The sequence below is a fragment of the Oncorhynchus masou genome, chromosome 29 (assembly GCF_036934945.1).
Source record: "Oncorhynchus masou masou isolate Uvic2021 chromosome 29, UVic_Omas_1.1, whole genome shotgun sequence".
Lineage (NCBI taxonomy): Eukaryota > Metazoa > Chordata > Actinopteri > Salmoniformes > Salmonidae > Oncorhynchus > Oncorhynchus masou.
Genome location: NC_088240.1, coordinates 84646485 through 84662988, shown reverse-complemented (window position 1 = coordinate 84662988; position 16504 = coordinate 84646485). Strand labels below are relative to the sequence as shown.

The 16504-nt window shown below is 47.6% G+C and overlaps 2 protein-coding genes across 2 annotated transcripts in view; one reads left to right on the top strand and one right to left on the bottom strand.

Moving 5' to 3' along the window:
- LOC135520849 (trafficking kinesin-binding protein 1-like) overlaps positions 1-8374 on the top strand; it is a 51398-nt gene extending 43024 nt beyond the window's left edge. Inside the window, 3 exon segments of the mRNA XM_064946661.1 lie at positions 5662-6022; positions 6025-6479; positions 6950-8374. Coding sequence (XP_064802733.1) covers positions 5662-6022; positions 6025-6479; positions 6950-6962 — 829 coding nt within the window. The 3' untranslated portion in view covers positions 6963-8374.
- A 3757-nt stretch (positions 8375-12131) lies between these two features.
- Positions 12132-15290, bottom strand: ccka (cholecystokinin a). Its single transcript, XM_064946660.1, has 3 exons — positions 15142-15290; positions 14140-14400; positions 12132-12822 (listed from the first exon to the last, which is right to left on the bottom strand). The coding sequence occupies exons 2-3, from the start codon at positions 14396-14398 to the stop codon at positions 12683-12685; spliced, it is 399 nt and encodes a 132-aa protein (XP_064802732.1). The 5' UTR covers positions 14399-14400; positions 15142-15290; the 3' UTR covers positions 12132-12682.
- Between the last annotated feature and the right edge of the window lie 1214 nt (positions 15291-16504).

The window sequence follows — 16504 nt, the reverse complement described above, 5'->3', positions numbered from 1 at the left end:
TTTCTTCAGCAGGGACAGGGAAGATGGTTAAAATTGATGGGAAGATGGATGGAGCCAAATACAGGACCATTCTGGAAGAAAACCTGATGGAGTCTGCAAAAGACCTGTGACTGGGATGGAGATTTGTCTTCCAACAAGACAATGATCCAAAACATAAAGCAAAATCTACAATGGAATGGTTCAAAAATAAACATATCCAGGTGTTAGAATGGCCAAGTCAAAGTCCAGACCTGAATCCAATCGAGAATCTGTGGAAAGAACTGAAAACTGCTGTTCACAATTGCTCTCCATCCAACCTCACTGAGCTCGAGCTGTTTTGCAAGGAGGAATGGGAAAAAAATTCAGTCTCTCGATGTGCAAAACTGATAGACATACCCCAAGCGACTTACAGCTGTAATCGCAGCAAAAGGTGGCGCTACAAAGTATTAACTTAAGGGGGCTGAATAATTTTGCACGCCCAATTTTTCAGTTTTTGATTTGTTAAAAAAGTTTGAAATATCCAATAAATGTCGTTCTACTTCATGATTGTGTCCCACTTGTTGTTGATTCTTCACAAAAAAATACAGTTTTATATCTTTATGTTTGAAGCCTGAAATGTGGCAAAAGGTTGCAAAGTTCAAGGGGGCCGAATACTTTCGCAAGGCACTGTAGCTGTGTGGCTGACTGTATAGCGCTATGGCTGACTGTATAGCGCTATGGCTGACTGTATAGCGCTATGGCTGACTGTATAGCGCTATGGCTGACTGTATAGCGCTATGGCTGACTGTATAGCGCTATGGCTGACTGTATAGCGCTATGGCTGACTGTATAGCGCTATGGCTGACTGTGTTGCTGACTATAGCGGTATGGCTTACTGTATAGCGCTATGGCTGACTGTATGGCTGACTGTATGGCTGACTGTATGGCTGACTGTATGGCTGTATGGCTGACTGTGTGGCTGACTGTATGGCTGACTGTATAGCTGACTGTATGGCTGACTGTATGGCTGACTGTATGGCTGGCTGTATGGCTGTATGGCTGACTGTATAGCGCTATGGCTGACTGTATAGCGCTATGGCTGACTGTATAGCGCTATGGCTGACTGTATAGCGCTATGGCTGACTGTGTGGCTGACTGTATGGCTGACTGTAGCGGTGTGGCTGACGCTGTGTGGCTGACTGTGTGGCTGACTGTGTAGCGGTGTGGCTGACTGTGTAGCGGTGTGGCTGACTGTGTAGCGGTGTGGCTGACTGTGTAGCTGTGGCTGACTGGTGTGGCTGACAGTGTAGCGGTGTGGCTGACTGTATAGCGGTGTGGCTGACTGTATAGCGGTGTGGCTGACTGTATAGCAGTATGGCTGACTGTATAGCAGTATGGCTGACTGTATAGCAGTATGGCTGACTGTGTAGCTGACTGTATAGCTGACTGTATAGCAGAATGGCTGACTGTGTAGCAGTATGGCTGACTGTATAACAGTATAGCTGACTGTGTGGCTGACTGTGTGGCTGACTGTGTGGCTGACTGTATGGCTGACTGTGTAGCGGTGTGGCTGACTGTGTGGCTGACTGTGTGGCTGACGGTGTGGCTGACGGTGTGTGGCTGACTGTGTGGCTGACGGTGTGGCTGACGGTGTGGCTGACGGTGTGGCTGACTGTGTGGCTGACTGTGTGGCTGACTGTGTGGCTGACTGTGTGGCTGACTGTGTGGCTGACTGTGTGGCTGACTGTGTGGCTGACTGTGTGGCTGACTGTGTGGCTGACTGTGTGGCTGACTGTGTGGCTGACTGTATAGCGGTGTGGCTGACTGTATAGCAGTATGGCTCACTGTATAGCAGTATGGCTGACTGTATAGCAGTATGGCTGACTGTGTAGCTGACTGTATAGCTGACTGTATAGCTGAGAATGGCTGACTGTGTAGCAGTATGGCTGACTGTATAACAGTATAGCTGACTGTGTGGCTGACTGTGTATGGCTGACTGTGTGGCTGACTGTGTGGCTGACTGTGTGGCTGACTGTGTGGCTGACTGTGTGGCTGACTGTGTGGCTGACTGTGTGGCTGACTGTGTAGCGGTGTGGCTGACTGTGTGGCTGACTGTGTGGCTGACTGTGTGGCTGACGGTGTGGCTGACGGTGTGGCTGACGGTGTGGCTGACGGTGTGGCTGACTGTGTGGCTGACTGTGTAGCGGTGTGGCTGACTGTATAGCTGACTGTATGGCTGACTGTATAGCGGTGTGGCTGACTGTATAGCGGTGTGGCTGACTGTATAGCGGTATGGCTGACTGTGTGGCTGACTGTATAGCGGTATGGCTGACTGTATAGATTTATGGCTCACTGTATAGCAGTATGGCTGACTGTATAGCAGTATGGCTGACTGTATAGCAGTATGGCTGACTGTATAGCAGTATGGCTGACTGTGTAGCTGACTGTGTGTGTGGCTGACTGTGTGGCTGACTGTGTGGCTGACTGTGTGGCTGGTGTGGCTGACTGTATGGCTGACTGTGTGGCTGACTGTAGCGGTGTGTGGCTGACGGTGTGGCTGACGGTGTGGCTGACGGTGTGGCTGACGCTGTGTGGCTGACGGTGTGGCTGACGGTGTGGCTGACGGTGTGGCTGACTGTGTAGCGGTGTGGCTGACTGTGTAGCGGTGTGGCTGACTGTATAGCGGTGTGGCTGACTGTATAGCAGTATGGCTCACTGTATAGCAGTATGGCTGACTGTATAGCAGTATGGCTGACTGTGTAGCTGACTGTATAGCTGACTGTATAGCAGAATGGCTGACTGTGTAGCAGTATGGCTGACTGTATGTGGCTGACAGTATAGCTGACTGTGTGGCTGACTGTGTGGCTGACTGTGTGGCTGACTGTGTGGCTGACTGTGTGGCTGACTGTGTGGCTGACTGTGTGGCTGACGGTGTGGCTGACGGTGTGGCTGACGGTGTGGCTGACTGTGTGGCTGACTGTGTGGCTGACTGTATAGCTGTGTGGCTGACTGTATAGCGGTGTGGCTGACTATAGCGGTGTGGCTGACTGTATAGCGGTGTGGCTGACTGTATAGCGGTGTGGCTGACTGTATAGCGGTGTGGCTGACTGTATATGGCGGTGTGGCTGACTGTATAGCGGTATGGCTGACTGTATAGCAGTATGGCTGACTGTATAGCAGTATGGCTGACTGTGTAGCTGACTGTATAGCTGACTGTATAGCAGAATGGCTGACTGTGTAGCAGTATGGCTGACTGTATAACAGTATAGCTGACTGTGTGGCTGACTGTGTGGCTGACTGTGTGGCTGACTGTGTGGCTGACTGTGTGGCTGACTGTGTGGCTGACTGTGTGGCTGACTGTGTGGCTGGTGTGGCTGACGGTGTGGCTGACGGTGTGGCTGACTGTGTGGCTGACGGTGTGGCTGACTGTATGGCGGTGTGGCTGACTGTATAGCGGTGTGGCTGACTGTATAGCGGTGTGGCTGACTGTATAGCGGTATGGCTGACTGTGTGGCTGACTGTATAGCGGTATGGCTGACTGTATAGCGGTATGGCTGACTGTATAGCGGTATGGCTCACTGTATAGCAGTATGGCTGACTGTATAGCAGTATGGCTGACTGTATGTATGGCTGACTGTATAGCAGTATGGCTGACGGTATAGCTGACTGTATAGCAGAATGGCTGACTGTATAGCAGAATGGCTGACTGTGTAGCAGTATGGCTGACTGTATAACAGTATAGCTGACTGTGTGGCTGACTGTGGCTGCGGTGTGGCTGACTGTGTGGCTGACTGTGTGGCTGACTGTGTGGCTGACTGTGTGGCTGACTGTGTGGCTGACTGTATGGCTGACTGTGTAGCGGTGTGGCTGACTGTGTAGCGGTGTGGCTGACTGTGTAGCGGTGTGGCTGACTGTGTGGCGGTGTGGCTGACTGTGTAGCGGTGTGGTGTGGCTGACTGTGCTGAGCGGTGTGGCTGACTGTGTAGCGGTGTGGCTGACGGTGTGGCTGACGGTGTGGCTGACTGTGTGGCTGACTGTGTAGCGGTGTGGCTGACTGTATAGCTGACTGTATGGCTGACTGTATAGCGGTGTGGCTGACTGTATAGCGGTGTGGCTGACTGTATAGCGGTGTGGCTGACTGTATAGCGGTATATGGCTGACTGTATAGCGGTATGGCTGACTGTATAGCAGTATGGCTGACTGTATAGCAGTATGGCTGACTGTATAGCAGTATGGCTGACTGTGTAGCTGACTGTATAGCGGTATAGCTGACTGTATAGCAGAATGGCTGACTGTGTAGCATTATGGCTGACTGTATAACAGTATAGCTGACTGTGTGGCTGACTGTATAGCGGTATGGCTGACTGTGTGGCTGACTGTGTGGCTGACTGTGTGGCTGACTGTGTGGCTGACTGTGTAGTGGTGCGGCTGACTGTGTAGCTGGTGCGGCTGACTGTGTAGCTGGTGTGGCTGACTGTGTAGCGGTGTGGCTGACTGTGTAGCGGTGTGGCTGACTGTGTAGCATTATGGCTGACTGTATAACAGTATAGCTGACTGTGTGGCTGACTGTATAGCGGTATGGCTGACTGTGTGGCTGACTGTGTGGCTGACTGTGTGGCTGACTGTGTGGCTGACTGTGTGGCTGACTGTGTGGCTGACTGTGTAGTGGTGCGGCTGACTGTGTAGCGGTGCGGCTGACTGTGTAGCGGTGTGGCTGACTGTGTAGCGGTGCTGCTGACTGTGTAGCGGTGTGGCTGACTGTGTAGCGGTGTGGCTGACTGTGTAGCGGTGTGGCTGACTGTGGCTGACGGTGTGGCTGCGGTGTGGCTGACTGTGCTAGCGGTGTGGCTGACTGTGTAGCATTATGGCTGACTGTATAACAGTATAGCTGACTGTGTGGCTGACTGTATAGCGGTATGGCTGACTGTGTGGCTGACTGTGTGGCTGACTGTGTGGCTGACTGTGTGGCTGACTGTGTGGCTGACTGTGTAGTGGTATGGCTGACTGTGTAGCGGTGGCTGACTGTATAGCGGTGTGGCTGACTGTATAGCGGTGTGGCTGACTGTATAGCGGTGTGGCTGACGGTGTGGCTGACGGTGTGGCTGACGGTGTGGCTGACGGTGTGGCTGACTGTGTGGCTGTGACGGTGTGGCTGACTGTATAACAGTATAGCTGACTGTGTGGCTGACTGTGTAGTGGTGTGGCTGACTGTGTAGTGGTGTGGCTGACTGTGTAGCGGTGTGGCTGACGGTGTGGCTGACGGTGTGGCTGACGGTGTGGCTGACGGTGTGGCTGACGGTGTGGCTGACGGTATAGCGGTATGGCTGACGGTATAGCGGTATGGCTGACGGTATAGCTGGTATGGCTGACTGTATAGCGGTATGGCTGACGGTATAGTGGTATCGCTGGCTGTATAGCTGACTTTATAGCAGTATGGCTGACTGTATGGAAGTCTGTATAGCAGTATGGCTCACTATGGAAGACTGTATAGCAGTATGGCTGACTGTATAGCGGTGTGGCTGACTGTATAGCGGTGTGGCTGACTGTATAGCGGTATGGCTGACTGTATAGCAGTGTGGCTGACTGTATAACAGTGTGGCTGACTGTATAACAGTGTGGCTGACTGTATAGCAGTGTGGCTGACTGTATAGCAGTATGTGTGTGTGACGGTCTGTGTGTGTCCCTCTCATCTCCCTCTTTCAGCCTTATGTCGGGCCCTACTGCCTCCTGCGTTATGACCAGCAGCAGCAGCGTCAGATCTACCCCCTGCTCAACCCCTTGCACCCCGCGCCGCCTCAGCCTGGCAGCCGAGTCCTTCACCAACCTGAGAGACTCCACCAAGACCATGAGCACTAGTGGAGGTCTGGTGCGGCTCCTCCAGGAGCGAGGCATCTCTGCAGCAGTCTACAACCCTCAGAGCTGGGACCGGGCAGACTGTTGCACCTCCACCCCCACTGGGGGTACCATCGCTTCTACCGCCGCGGCCCCCGACACCCTACCCTCCACGCCGCCCAACTCCCCAACCCACCGCTCTCTCTGTGCCAAACCCAGCAGCCCCGTGGGCCCTTCGAACTCAGTCCCAGCGCCCCGCCCTATGACAACTTCCTGGCGTCAAAGCCGGCCAGCTCCATCCTGAAGGAGGTGAGGGCAGAGGCCCAGAGCAGTGAGTCAGCAGACAGCGAGTGTCAGACTGACGTCAGCGTCCACAATCTGAAACTGGTGGACAAGCTGAAGCGCTTCAGCGTGGCTGGGGCCGGCCCCTCTTTATCAGGGGCCACGGGGCCCACTATGCTGGGGCCCCTCAGCGGCCTCCACCGCCCTTCCCACTTCTGCCCTTCTGTGGTGACCAGTCCCATAGGGGGCCTCGGCCCCGCTCTGAACGCAGGCATCCGCCGTAACCGCAGCTACCCGGCCATGGTAGGGGCCGGCATGGCTATGAAGGGCCCGGGGCCCCAAAGCCCCACAGACATGCTCCTGGCTTCTTCCTCCAAGCTCCCCAGACAGACTAGTCTCAATGATGGGTAAATGAATGTTGACTTTTCTCTTCTGTCTGTCACCTGTCGATGAGTTGGATGTATATATAGCTGCTGTATGAGTCCCCGGTCTGTGACAAATCAACTCTGTGCCTGAAAGAGATGCCCTTTCTTTTTACAGTGCATTTTGTATCAATGCTAATTATTTTGTCTTCCTTTCTTTCTTTCTCTATTCTGTCTCTCTCTCCTCTCCTGTCCTCTTTCTCTATTCTGTCTCTCTCTCCTCTCCTGTCCTCTTTCTCTATTTGGTCTCTTTCTCCTTTCCTGTCCTCTTTCTCTATTCTGTCTCTCTCCTCTCCTCTCTTTCTCTATTCGGTCTCTCTCTCCTTTCCTCTCTTCTATTCTGTCTCTCTCTCCTTTCCTCTCCTCTCTTTCTCTGTCCTCTTTTCTCTCTGCTTACAAGCCTCAGTAAATAGTACCATGATGTGTTATTGTTTTGTTGTTGATTGGCCCTGCAGATCGGTAGGCTGAAGCAGATGTACTGTAGCACCTGTTATCTGTTTAGGAAACGGAGCGCTTCCAAGCCCAGGTAAACTCATATTAAACATCTATTCATTTTATTCCCACGTCTAAACGTGTACATGTAGAGATAAAGCACTGTTTCTTCCTGTTAAGTAGCTAATGAGTGGCAAGCAGTACCAACAAACGCACCTTAAGTGGTATTTAAGGGTGTTCAGTGACATCATAACAATATGCACATAACTAAGACCTTTATTGAGGAAATGAAATGTTGGAGGTACAGTATTCATACTACTAGCTAGCACAATACTGGGCAACAACACATGTTATTCACCTCAAAGTTGATCCAAATAAAGAGTGGGAAGGAGCCACACTTGAAGCTAAGAGGGATGCATGGATGTTTGCCGTGAATGAATAGGCTATGGTTTGAACTTGGATACATTGTAACAGACCAACATGATTTATAGACATTTGTGTGCAGTGTGAGTATGTGAGCATGTGTGTGTGTATAAAGTTGTTGAAAGATTTACCTATAGGCTTAGATAGTCTAAGAAAGGCTTGAGTCATTTGGTTAAGGTGATAATCAGATATACAGGTCATTTCAACCAGAGCCCACTAACTGCTGTCTCCCAATACAAAAGGTGTGTAGAAGAGTTCTCTGGGAGGGACGCGGTTGACTTTTATGAGAGAAACATTATACAAGTTAGATTTTTCTTCTGACTTTCATCTTTCTGGTAACAAGCTTTGGTGACTGAACTGTTAGCTTTAAACTAAAGCCACTGTACTGTAAATGAAGTTGTGGAACGGAGAGATGGGGAGAATACGTCCTAGTGCCTCATACTTTACATAGTTCCGTTGTTGGACTGACTGATCTGTCTGGTTCCTCCCTGGTATGAGCAGACAACTGCTTTGTGTTCTGAGGTTATCCTCCTCGTACGAGTTTTAACTTGAACTGCAGAGAAGATGAGCTCTCAAATGTCAAATTACATCTTGGATAGATGCAGTATATGTGTTGAAATAAAGAAGAAACGCATATTATTTATCATTAACTTCTGACAAAAGTAGAGATTCGACCTTGCTGACATTGTGTGTAACTTGAATAGCCTTTGAATGTATTGATTAACAGCAGAAAATATTATGTCCATATGTGTTTGTTGATTTAAATGATGGTTTTACTGCATTTCAACCACAAAGGGAATTATTATTATACTACTTGTACATTGTAAATGGTATGTATGCAATGAATTTAGCCATGTTAACTATTTTTTAATAAACTAGAATATATATATATATAAGGAACAAAAATGTTGTTCAGGCCATGAAGTGGTCAGAACACTGGTTTAAAAACAAGGGTTTTGTGTTCCGGAATTTCAAGAGCACCAATTTGCAAAAAAAGGCTATTATCAATAAAACAATTGATATGACCTGCTTGCCTTCATGTCTTATTTATCTGTATGTTTATATATATGTAGTGTTGGTTGGAGTTCACTACAGGCCAAATAATATCATGTTTGGAGCACAAATCACCAGAAATCCTCATGATAATGAACTGTTTATGAAGACATGACCTTTATTGAGGAAATACTTGACAACTGTTGTTTCATGGTGTTTCACCATACTGGTGCCCACACATCTTTATGAGGACAATATGGACCGAGCTACAACACGTGTTCACATGGGAAAGATCTTGGCCTCAGTTTCATGGTGTTTCACCATACTGGTGCCCACACATCTTTATGAGGACAATATGGACCGAGCTACAACACGTGTTCACATGGGAAAGATCTTGTCCTCAGTTTCATGGTGTTTCACCATACTGGTGCCCACACAGCTTTATGAGGACAATATGGACCGAGCTACAACACGTGTTCACATAGGAAAGATCTTGTCCTCAGTTTCATGGTGTTTCACCATACTGGTGCCCACACAGCTTTATGAGGACAATATGGACCGAGCTACAACACGTGTTCACATGGGAAAGATCTTGTCCTCAGTTTCATGGTGTTTCACCATACTGGTGCCCACACAGCTTTATGAGAACAATATGGAGCGAGCTACAACACGTGTTCACATGGGAAAGATCTTGGCCTCAGTTTCATGGTGTTTCACCATACTGGTGCCCACACAGCTTTATGAGGACAATATGAACCGAGCTACAACACGTGTTCACATGGGAAAGATCTTGTCCTCAGTTTCCTGGTGTTTCACCATACTGGTGCCCACACAGCTTTATGAGAACAATATGGAGCGAGCTACAACACGTGTTCACATGGGAAAGATCTTGGCCTCAGTTTCATGGTGTTTCACCATACTGGTGCCCACACAGCTTTATGAGGACAATATGGACCGAGCTACAACACGTGTTCACATGGGAAAGATCTTGTCCTCAGTTTCATGGTGTTTCACCATACTGGTGCCCACACAGCTTTATGAGGACAATATGGACCGAGCTACAACACGTGTTCACATGGGAAAGATCTTGTCCTCAGTTTCATGGTGTTTCACCATACTGGTGCCCACACAGCTTTATGAGAACAATATGGAGCGAGCTACAACACGTGTTCACATGGGAAAGATCTTGGCCTCAGTTTCATGGTGTTTCACCATACTGGTGCCCACACAGCTTTATGAGGACAATATGAACCGAGCTACAACACGTGTTCACATGGGAAAGATCTTGTCCTCAGTTTCCTGGTGTTTCACCATACTGGTGCCCACACAGCTTTATGAGAACAATATGAACCGAGCTACAACACGTGTTCACATGGGAAAGATCTTGTCCTCAGTTTCCTGGTGTTTCACCATACTGGTGCCCACACAGCTTTATGAGAACAATATGGAGCGAGCTACAACACGTGTTCACATGGGAAAGATCTTGGCCTCAGTTTCATGGTGTTTCACCATACTGGTGCCCACACAGCTTTATGAGGACAATATGAACCGAGCTACAACACGTGTTCACATGGGAAAGATCTTGTCCTCAGTTTCCTGGTGTTTCACCATACTGGTGCCCACACAGCTTTATGAGGACAATATGGACCGAGCTACAACACGTGTTCACATGGGAAATATCTTGTCCTCAGTTTCATGGTGTTTCACCATACTGGTGCCCACACAGCTTTATGAGGACAATATGGACCGAGCTACAACACGTGTTCACATGGGAAAGATCTTGGCCTCAGTTTCATGGTGTTTCACCATACTGGTGCCCACACAGCTTTATGAGGACAATATGAACCGAGCTACAACACGTGTTCACATGGGAAAGATCTTGTCCTCAGTTTCATGGTGTTTCACCATACTGGTGCCCACACAGCTTTATGAGAACAATATGGACCGAGCTACAACACGTGTTCACATGGGAAATATCTTGGCCTCAGTTTCATGCAATTAGATGACTATTTGAGAATTTCAGTGTTGTTGGAACCAAGTGCATTGTGTTGAGGGTCCATTACTACAGACAGCAGCAGAAATAAACCCACTACTCATTCAGCTGTTCCCCTAAGTGCTCTTTCAGTGCCCTTTTCTCCATGTTCAAGGAAGTCTTCTCTTTTGTTTGTAATTAGTGGGAACATCTGGTATGATCACACATCCACTTGAACAACAAGCCACTTGATATTCATAGATGGATAAAACGTAGCAGGTAGCCTCAAGGTAAAGGCATTGGGTCAGTAACTGCAAGATTGCTGGTTCGAATACCGGAGCCGACAAGGTGAAATAAATAATCTGTCACTGTGCCCTTGAGCAAGACAGTTAACCCTAATTGCTCCAGGGGCGCTGTCCAATGGTGACCCTGGCCATGATTCCACTCCCTTCGGGTGTCTTAGGGGGAGAGACCCCCCCCCAATTAATTATTTATGTCAATTTGTTTATTCATTATTATAAGGTTGTTCAGTTAAATATGCTGGAGCTCTTGTTCTAACATATTCACATTTTCTTAGTGATATTTTTAGTGTCTTACAAACCAATGGATGATCAAATTGACATTTGACTTGCATTATCATAGACTTCAAAGGAGGTTGTTGATGCCCCAAAAAAGATTCAAGGAACTGAAATGATTCATCCTTTTTGGGATCTGCACAAGTTTTCCGAAATGTTTAGTGGTCCTACATAATCCCCCCCTACCTGTCATCTCTCTCTAGGTCTGTCAAATCCGTCTCCCTCTCACCATCACCAGTCCCAACCTTCTAGCATCTCATTGAGCCTAATGTGGACCCAGCAGTTAGCCACTGTCTGTAAATGGGCACCAATTATGTGTAATTGCCCCAGCAGCAGCAGCAGCAGATGTTTCATGTTTTTCTGTATTTTATTGCCATGCTTTATTATGCAACAGATCCCTCCCTACTCCCACCTCATCCTCACCTTCTCCTCATCCTCTTCTCCTCCACTTCCCCTCATCCTCCTCCCCTCCTCTGCCTCCCCTCCGCCTCCCCTCTGCCCCCATTCTCCCCTCCTCTGCCTCCCCTCAGCCCCCCTGATTCTCCCCTTCTCCTCACCCTCCCATTCTCCTCTCCTCTGCTTCCCCTCATCCTCCCCACCTCCACCTCCCGTTCTCCCCTCCTCTGCTTCCCCTCCTTCTCCCCTCCTTCTCCCCTCCTCTGCTTCCCCTCATCCTCCCCTCCACCTCCCCTCCTTCTCCCCTCCTCTGCTTCCCCTCATCCTCCCCTCCTCCTCCCCTCCCCACCTCCCCTCCTCCGCCTCCTGCCTCCCATCCCACAACGAAAACCTGTCGTAAATAATTAAATCAGCTCATTGAGGGACACCTGTGCTAGCATTAGTGCAGCGCTAGCCAAGCTTTATGCTCACAACAGTGCAATCCAAGCCAAGCCATTGTCTCTCCAATGCACCCAAGTGGTACTCCATCCAATATTTGTTAAGCTGCGTGCTTTGTCTAATGTAAAAACCCAGGCTCTATTTGTCTCCTCTGTGTTCCGGTTGATCTATTTAGTGACAGAGATGTGATATTGCCTCTGTTATTGCCGCTACAATCACACTCTAAGGCCGTGTGTCTGAAAAAGTAGATTTGGAGGACGGCTCGTTAACAAAAACGCTCTTGCTATTTAATTCAGTCCGAGTGATGTGCTGGGCTGCTGTTGGTACAGTGGGTCCATAAGAAGACAAGTTGCTCAGGGAGGTATCACTTTCAGACCTAAATTCTGTGTGCTGCTAATACACCCACTGTCGTCTCTCACAGTCTAACCTCCCTGTACCTTCTTGCTGTATGTTGCTGCATCTCTGTGGCTCAGTGATGACTAGAGCTGTGAACAATGTGTGCCAACTGTGGTCCAGCATAATGGGGGAGCAAATATGAGTCAGATGAGCCGTTGTGTAACATTATTTGTAAATGACAAATAGAGCAAACCATGAGCCCACTAAACGCACTAGACTGCATGGCACTTAGGAATACAATGAACCCAAGGCCTTAGTGTTTGGAAACACTATGGAGAAGGATGTTATATTATGCAGACTTGGTTGATTCTACTACAAAATCTGTCTGATTAGGTATCTGTGTGTTTTAAGGACATCGGACTGTGTATAGGGTACATGTAAGAAAAGCATCAAACTTTTTTTGTTTTCTTCAAAAATCTGTATACGTACTGTATATATATATTGCTTCATATCAGTTTTACAAACACATTTACATCAAATACATCATAATAAATATAGCTTTTGGGGACAATGATTTGTTGTTTTCTGATAATTGAGATGATTTAGTGGTGGTGCATCTGTTTCTATGAGGAGTACTCCTCGTATTCCTCTGCACTGCGGCGTCCGAAGTCCATCCAGCCCAGGTAGTCTCTGTCCTTTATCTTGTGGCTGGGACCCGGACCGCTGGCTCTGCTGCTCAGGGACGAGCTCCTCTGCAATGATCCTGGAACCAGGGAATTTGAAGGGTTACTTTTCTCCAGCACAAACCTTCAGCTTTTTACCAAAGACATGGCGCTTGTGCATTGTTTGAATCCCAGATTGCCCTTTTAAATACTACATTATATTCTAATGCATATGGATATAAAATATATTTCTGTCTGGCACAGAGACAGATGTCACATAGCATCTCTACTGTGACAGGCACTGGAGTCTCCTGTTGGTATAACCTTATTCATGTGATTGTATCATTAGATGAAAGAGCATAATATAATTATTCCGAGAAAGCATCCTGTCCTTATGACTGTTTGGGATCAGGATAACACAACTCCTTGATATGTTGGATCAGAACATGTTTCTTAACCATTTTCTGTTCCAGGGATCAGGGAAGACCTATTGGATTATAACAAATGAACACTTGTTCATTGACTAAATCAGTGTTGGCTAGCTATCTGATGGAGCCATTCAGCAACATCCGCTCAGCATCGTCCCAGGGACTGGTGCCGGCCGTCATTATGGATCCACTGGAGACACTGACTGTTTCATTCTTTGGCATGTACTTCTGTGTGTAAATGTTCATTATTATGTGTGTAGATGTTCTAGCCCTCTTCAGAGGAGTTAAGGATATCTACAAACCGCACTAATCTACACAACGTTGGTGGAGTTCCTTTTAAAATGGCAAAATATAGCCATTTATTTGATTGTTTATACAAGTCAAAAAGTCCAGTTTGAGTAGGGCCAGATGACAGTAGCATGACACAGCCATGCCTGGATTGTGACAACACCCAGAGAGATGAATGATGACAGAAGAGAGAGAGGAAGGATGGAGGGAGGCTTTATTTCTCTAACAATCTCATATTTCTTCATCTCTCTGTTACGTGATGAAAACCACTGGAGGGATGGCCTCTGTCTGGATAATTCCCACTATCAACTTTCTCCTCCATGGCTTTCTGTCTCGTACTGTGGGACTTCTCTTCCTTCTCAGAGGAAAAGTGCTTTAACTATAGAGATGGGAAAGCTATCAGAGTGAAGATGTTGCCAATCCAAAACTCATACAAGGTCACTGTCCTGAGTCCCAAATGGTACCCTATTCCCTAAATAGTACACTACTTTTGATCAGAGCGCTATGTGCCCTGGTCAAAGTAGTGCACTACATAGAGAATATGGTGACTTAATACATGACTTTATAATTGGTGACTTCGTTCATGAGTGAGGGATACTAGGATTGTGATAACATACAACCCTAGAATATGATATTTAGGAACAAACCTTTAACATTGGTCTATTTTACTTGAACAAACATTTAACAGATGCCATGGCTTACCTTTCCTGGATATCAATCTTGCCAGTAGTTGGCGCAGACTGGTGCGGAGGTCCTCTGCCTCGTCCTCTGCCGGTTTGGAGAAGGGGATGAGCTGGCCACTGGAGGATGCTGAGCGGGTGTGGCGTGTGTGTTGGGGAGACATAACGCTGTCGAGCTGGAGGGGCTCAGGCTTGTCCTCATCCTGCGAGTGCGACGGGCGCCCCAAACTGCTGCCAGAGAACGCAGCCAGCAGTACACATACACAGATGCCTGCATTCATTGCTGACGGAGGGGGCACAGAGAGAGAGAGAGAGATGGACAGATCAGAAAAGATTAGCATCAAAAGAGAACATGAATTAACTTCTCTGCATAGATCTGTATTACATTTAAAAAAAATCAGTTTTACAAGGAATACCATGATAATTTTTCTCATGACACAACTGAAACCTGTTGTTGCGTTATGCAGCACAGGGGTAGAAGACAATTATCCAAAACAATACAATTTGTTAAAACAAAATATAATATATAATCCTGGAGGAAAGAACCAACACAATTAGGCAGCGATCCATGTTATCGGCTTCTTCAGCTTCCAGTCAGGAGAATTTACTTTTCTACCATAAGACGCCTCAGGGGCAGAAAAAACAGACTCTTCTCTGTTTAAAGAGCCATTGAAAAGTCCTCTCCTGGGTGAAGATGTCTTCATACCACCAATGGACTAGTGAATAATTCATGTCGATTCAACAAACAAGAACTGTATGGGTTGTATAGAATTAAAACAAATATAGGACAGCATTCTGAAGGAAGGTATATCCAGAAACCAATAATACTTCAGATATTAAACAGGAGTCAGGACATACCATAATTTCTCAAACCCTTAAACCCTGTACTTCAATTGTAGAGAACCCATTGTGCAAGGAATCAGTCCCATGCTCCAAGTGTTCATTAAGCTTCTTTACTGATAACCACAGCGACCTCACAGCAGAAAAATTAGAAGAAATAAATAGCCACACGAAGTTTAATTACCTTCAGTCAGTCCACACAGGCTGGGCTCAACAGTCTGATAACAGTAGAGGAGAGGAGTGTACAGTAGAGGGAGTACAGCTGGAACAGACAGCGGGACACTTCTCCTGAAGGTGCAGGACTGACCCTTATATACCCGGAGTGGGGGGGCCGGTCCCTGGAGCGGAGCGTTTGCATCCTGTCGTGTATTTGCTCATCGCTGACGCAGTAATGGGATAGACGCACTCCCCGCCTCCTTCAGAGAGGGACAGGGCACCACCCTGGACCCACTACACTCCCCACGCTCCTCTCTCCTCTCCTCTGATGCTGACGCACTAGGGAACAAGAGGGGGAGAGGGTCAAAGATCATAACAACCACTCCCCACACCCCCTCCCCCAAAAACAGGGTCATATTCATTAGGACACTTTTTTTATTGGTGTGTTCAGGTATAATCACTCATAGTTTCATTCCATTTTCTTCCGTTTGGTTCCTAATGAATATGACCCAGAAGTAAGCCCCTCTCCTAGACCCCAGTCAGCAGCCTCACCACCCCCCACCCCATCAGCCTCCGTCTCCAGACAGTGATAGGCTAATCTTTCTCCCTCATTAGAGAGACTGCTGCCTGATTAATATGGGGATGCACATCTGGCTGTGTGCCTGGGAATGAAACACAAGGCACGATCTCTTAAAGGTCTTTAAAAGTTGTCTAACTGAAGGACATGGAGATTATGTTTTTTCAGGATTACGCTCATACCACAGGAGGTTGGTAGCACCTTAATTTGGGGAGGAAGTGGTAATGATTGGAGTGGAATAAGTGGAATGTTTTCAAATACATCAGACACATGATCTCCATGTATTTAATACCGCTCCATGTTTTGGAGATTATTATGAGCCATCCTCCCCTCATCAGCCTCCTGTGATTCATACACTGTATCGTTAGAGAATTAAACAGTTCTCCCCTCAGCAACCTCCTGTGATTCATACACTGTATCGTTAGAGAATTAAACAGTTCTCCCCTCAGCAACCTCCTGTGATTCGTACACAGATCAGTCTGACAGAGCTCATCAGCAGTGTCACTGTATCGTTAGAGAATTAAACACCCTACCTCAGATCAGCCTGACAGTTCTCCCCTCAGCAACCTCCTGTGATTCATACACTGCAGGTCACCATCAGCCTCCTGTGATTCATACACTATCAGATCAACCTCCTGTGATTCATACACCGTTGACAGTCCTCCCCTCAGCAACCTCCTGTGATTCATACACTGTATCGTTAGGTCACAGCAATGATTCACCCGTTATCAGATCAGCCTGACATCGTTAGAGAATTAAACAGTTCTCCCCTCAGCAAGGTCACCATTAAACACCCTATCAGATTCATACACTG

Coding starts and splice junctions, on each gene's coding strand:
- ccka (XM_064946660.1), bottom strand. CDS start 14,398: ATGAATGCAGGCATCTGTGTATGTGTACTGCTGGCTGCGTTCTCTGGC. Junction 12,823..14,139: donor AAGATTGATATCCAGGAAAG/GTAAGCCATGGC, acceptor CCCTGGTTCCAG/GATCATTGCAGAGGAGCTCG.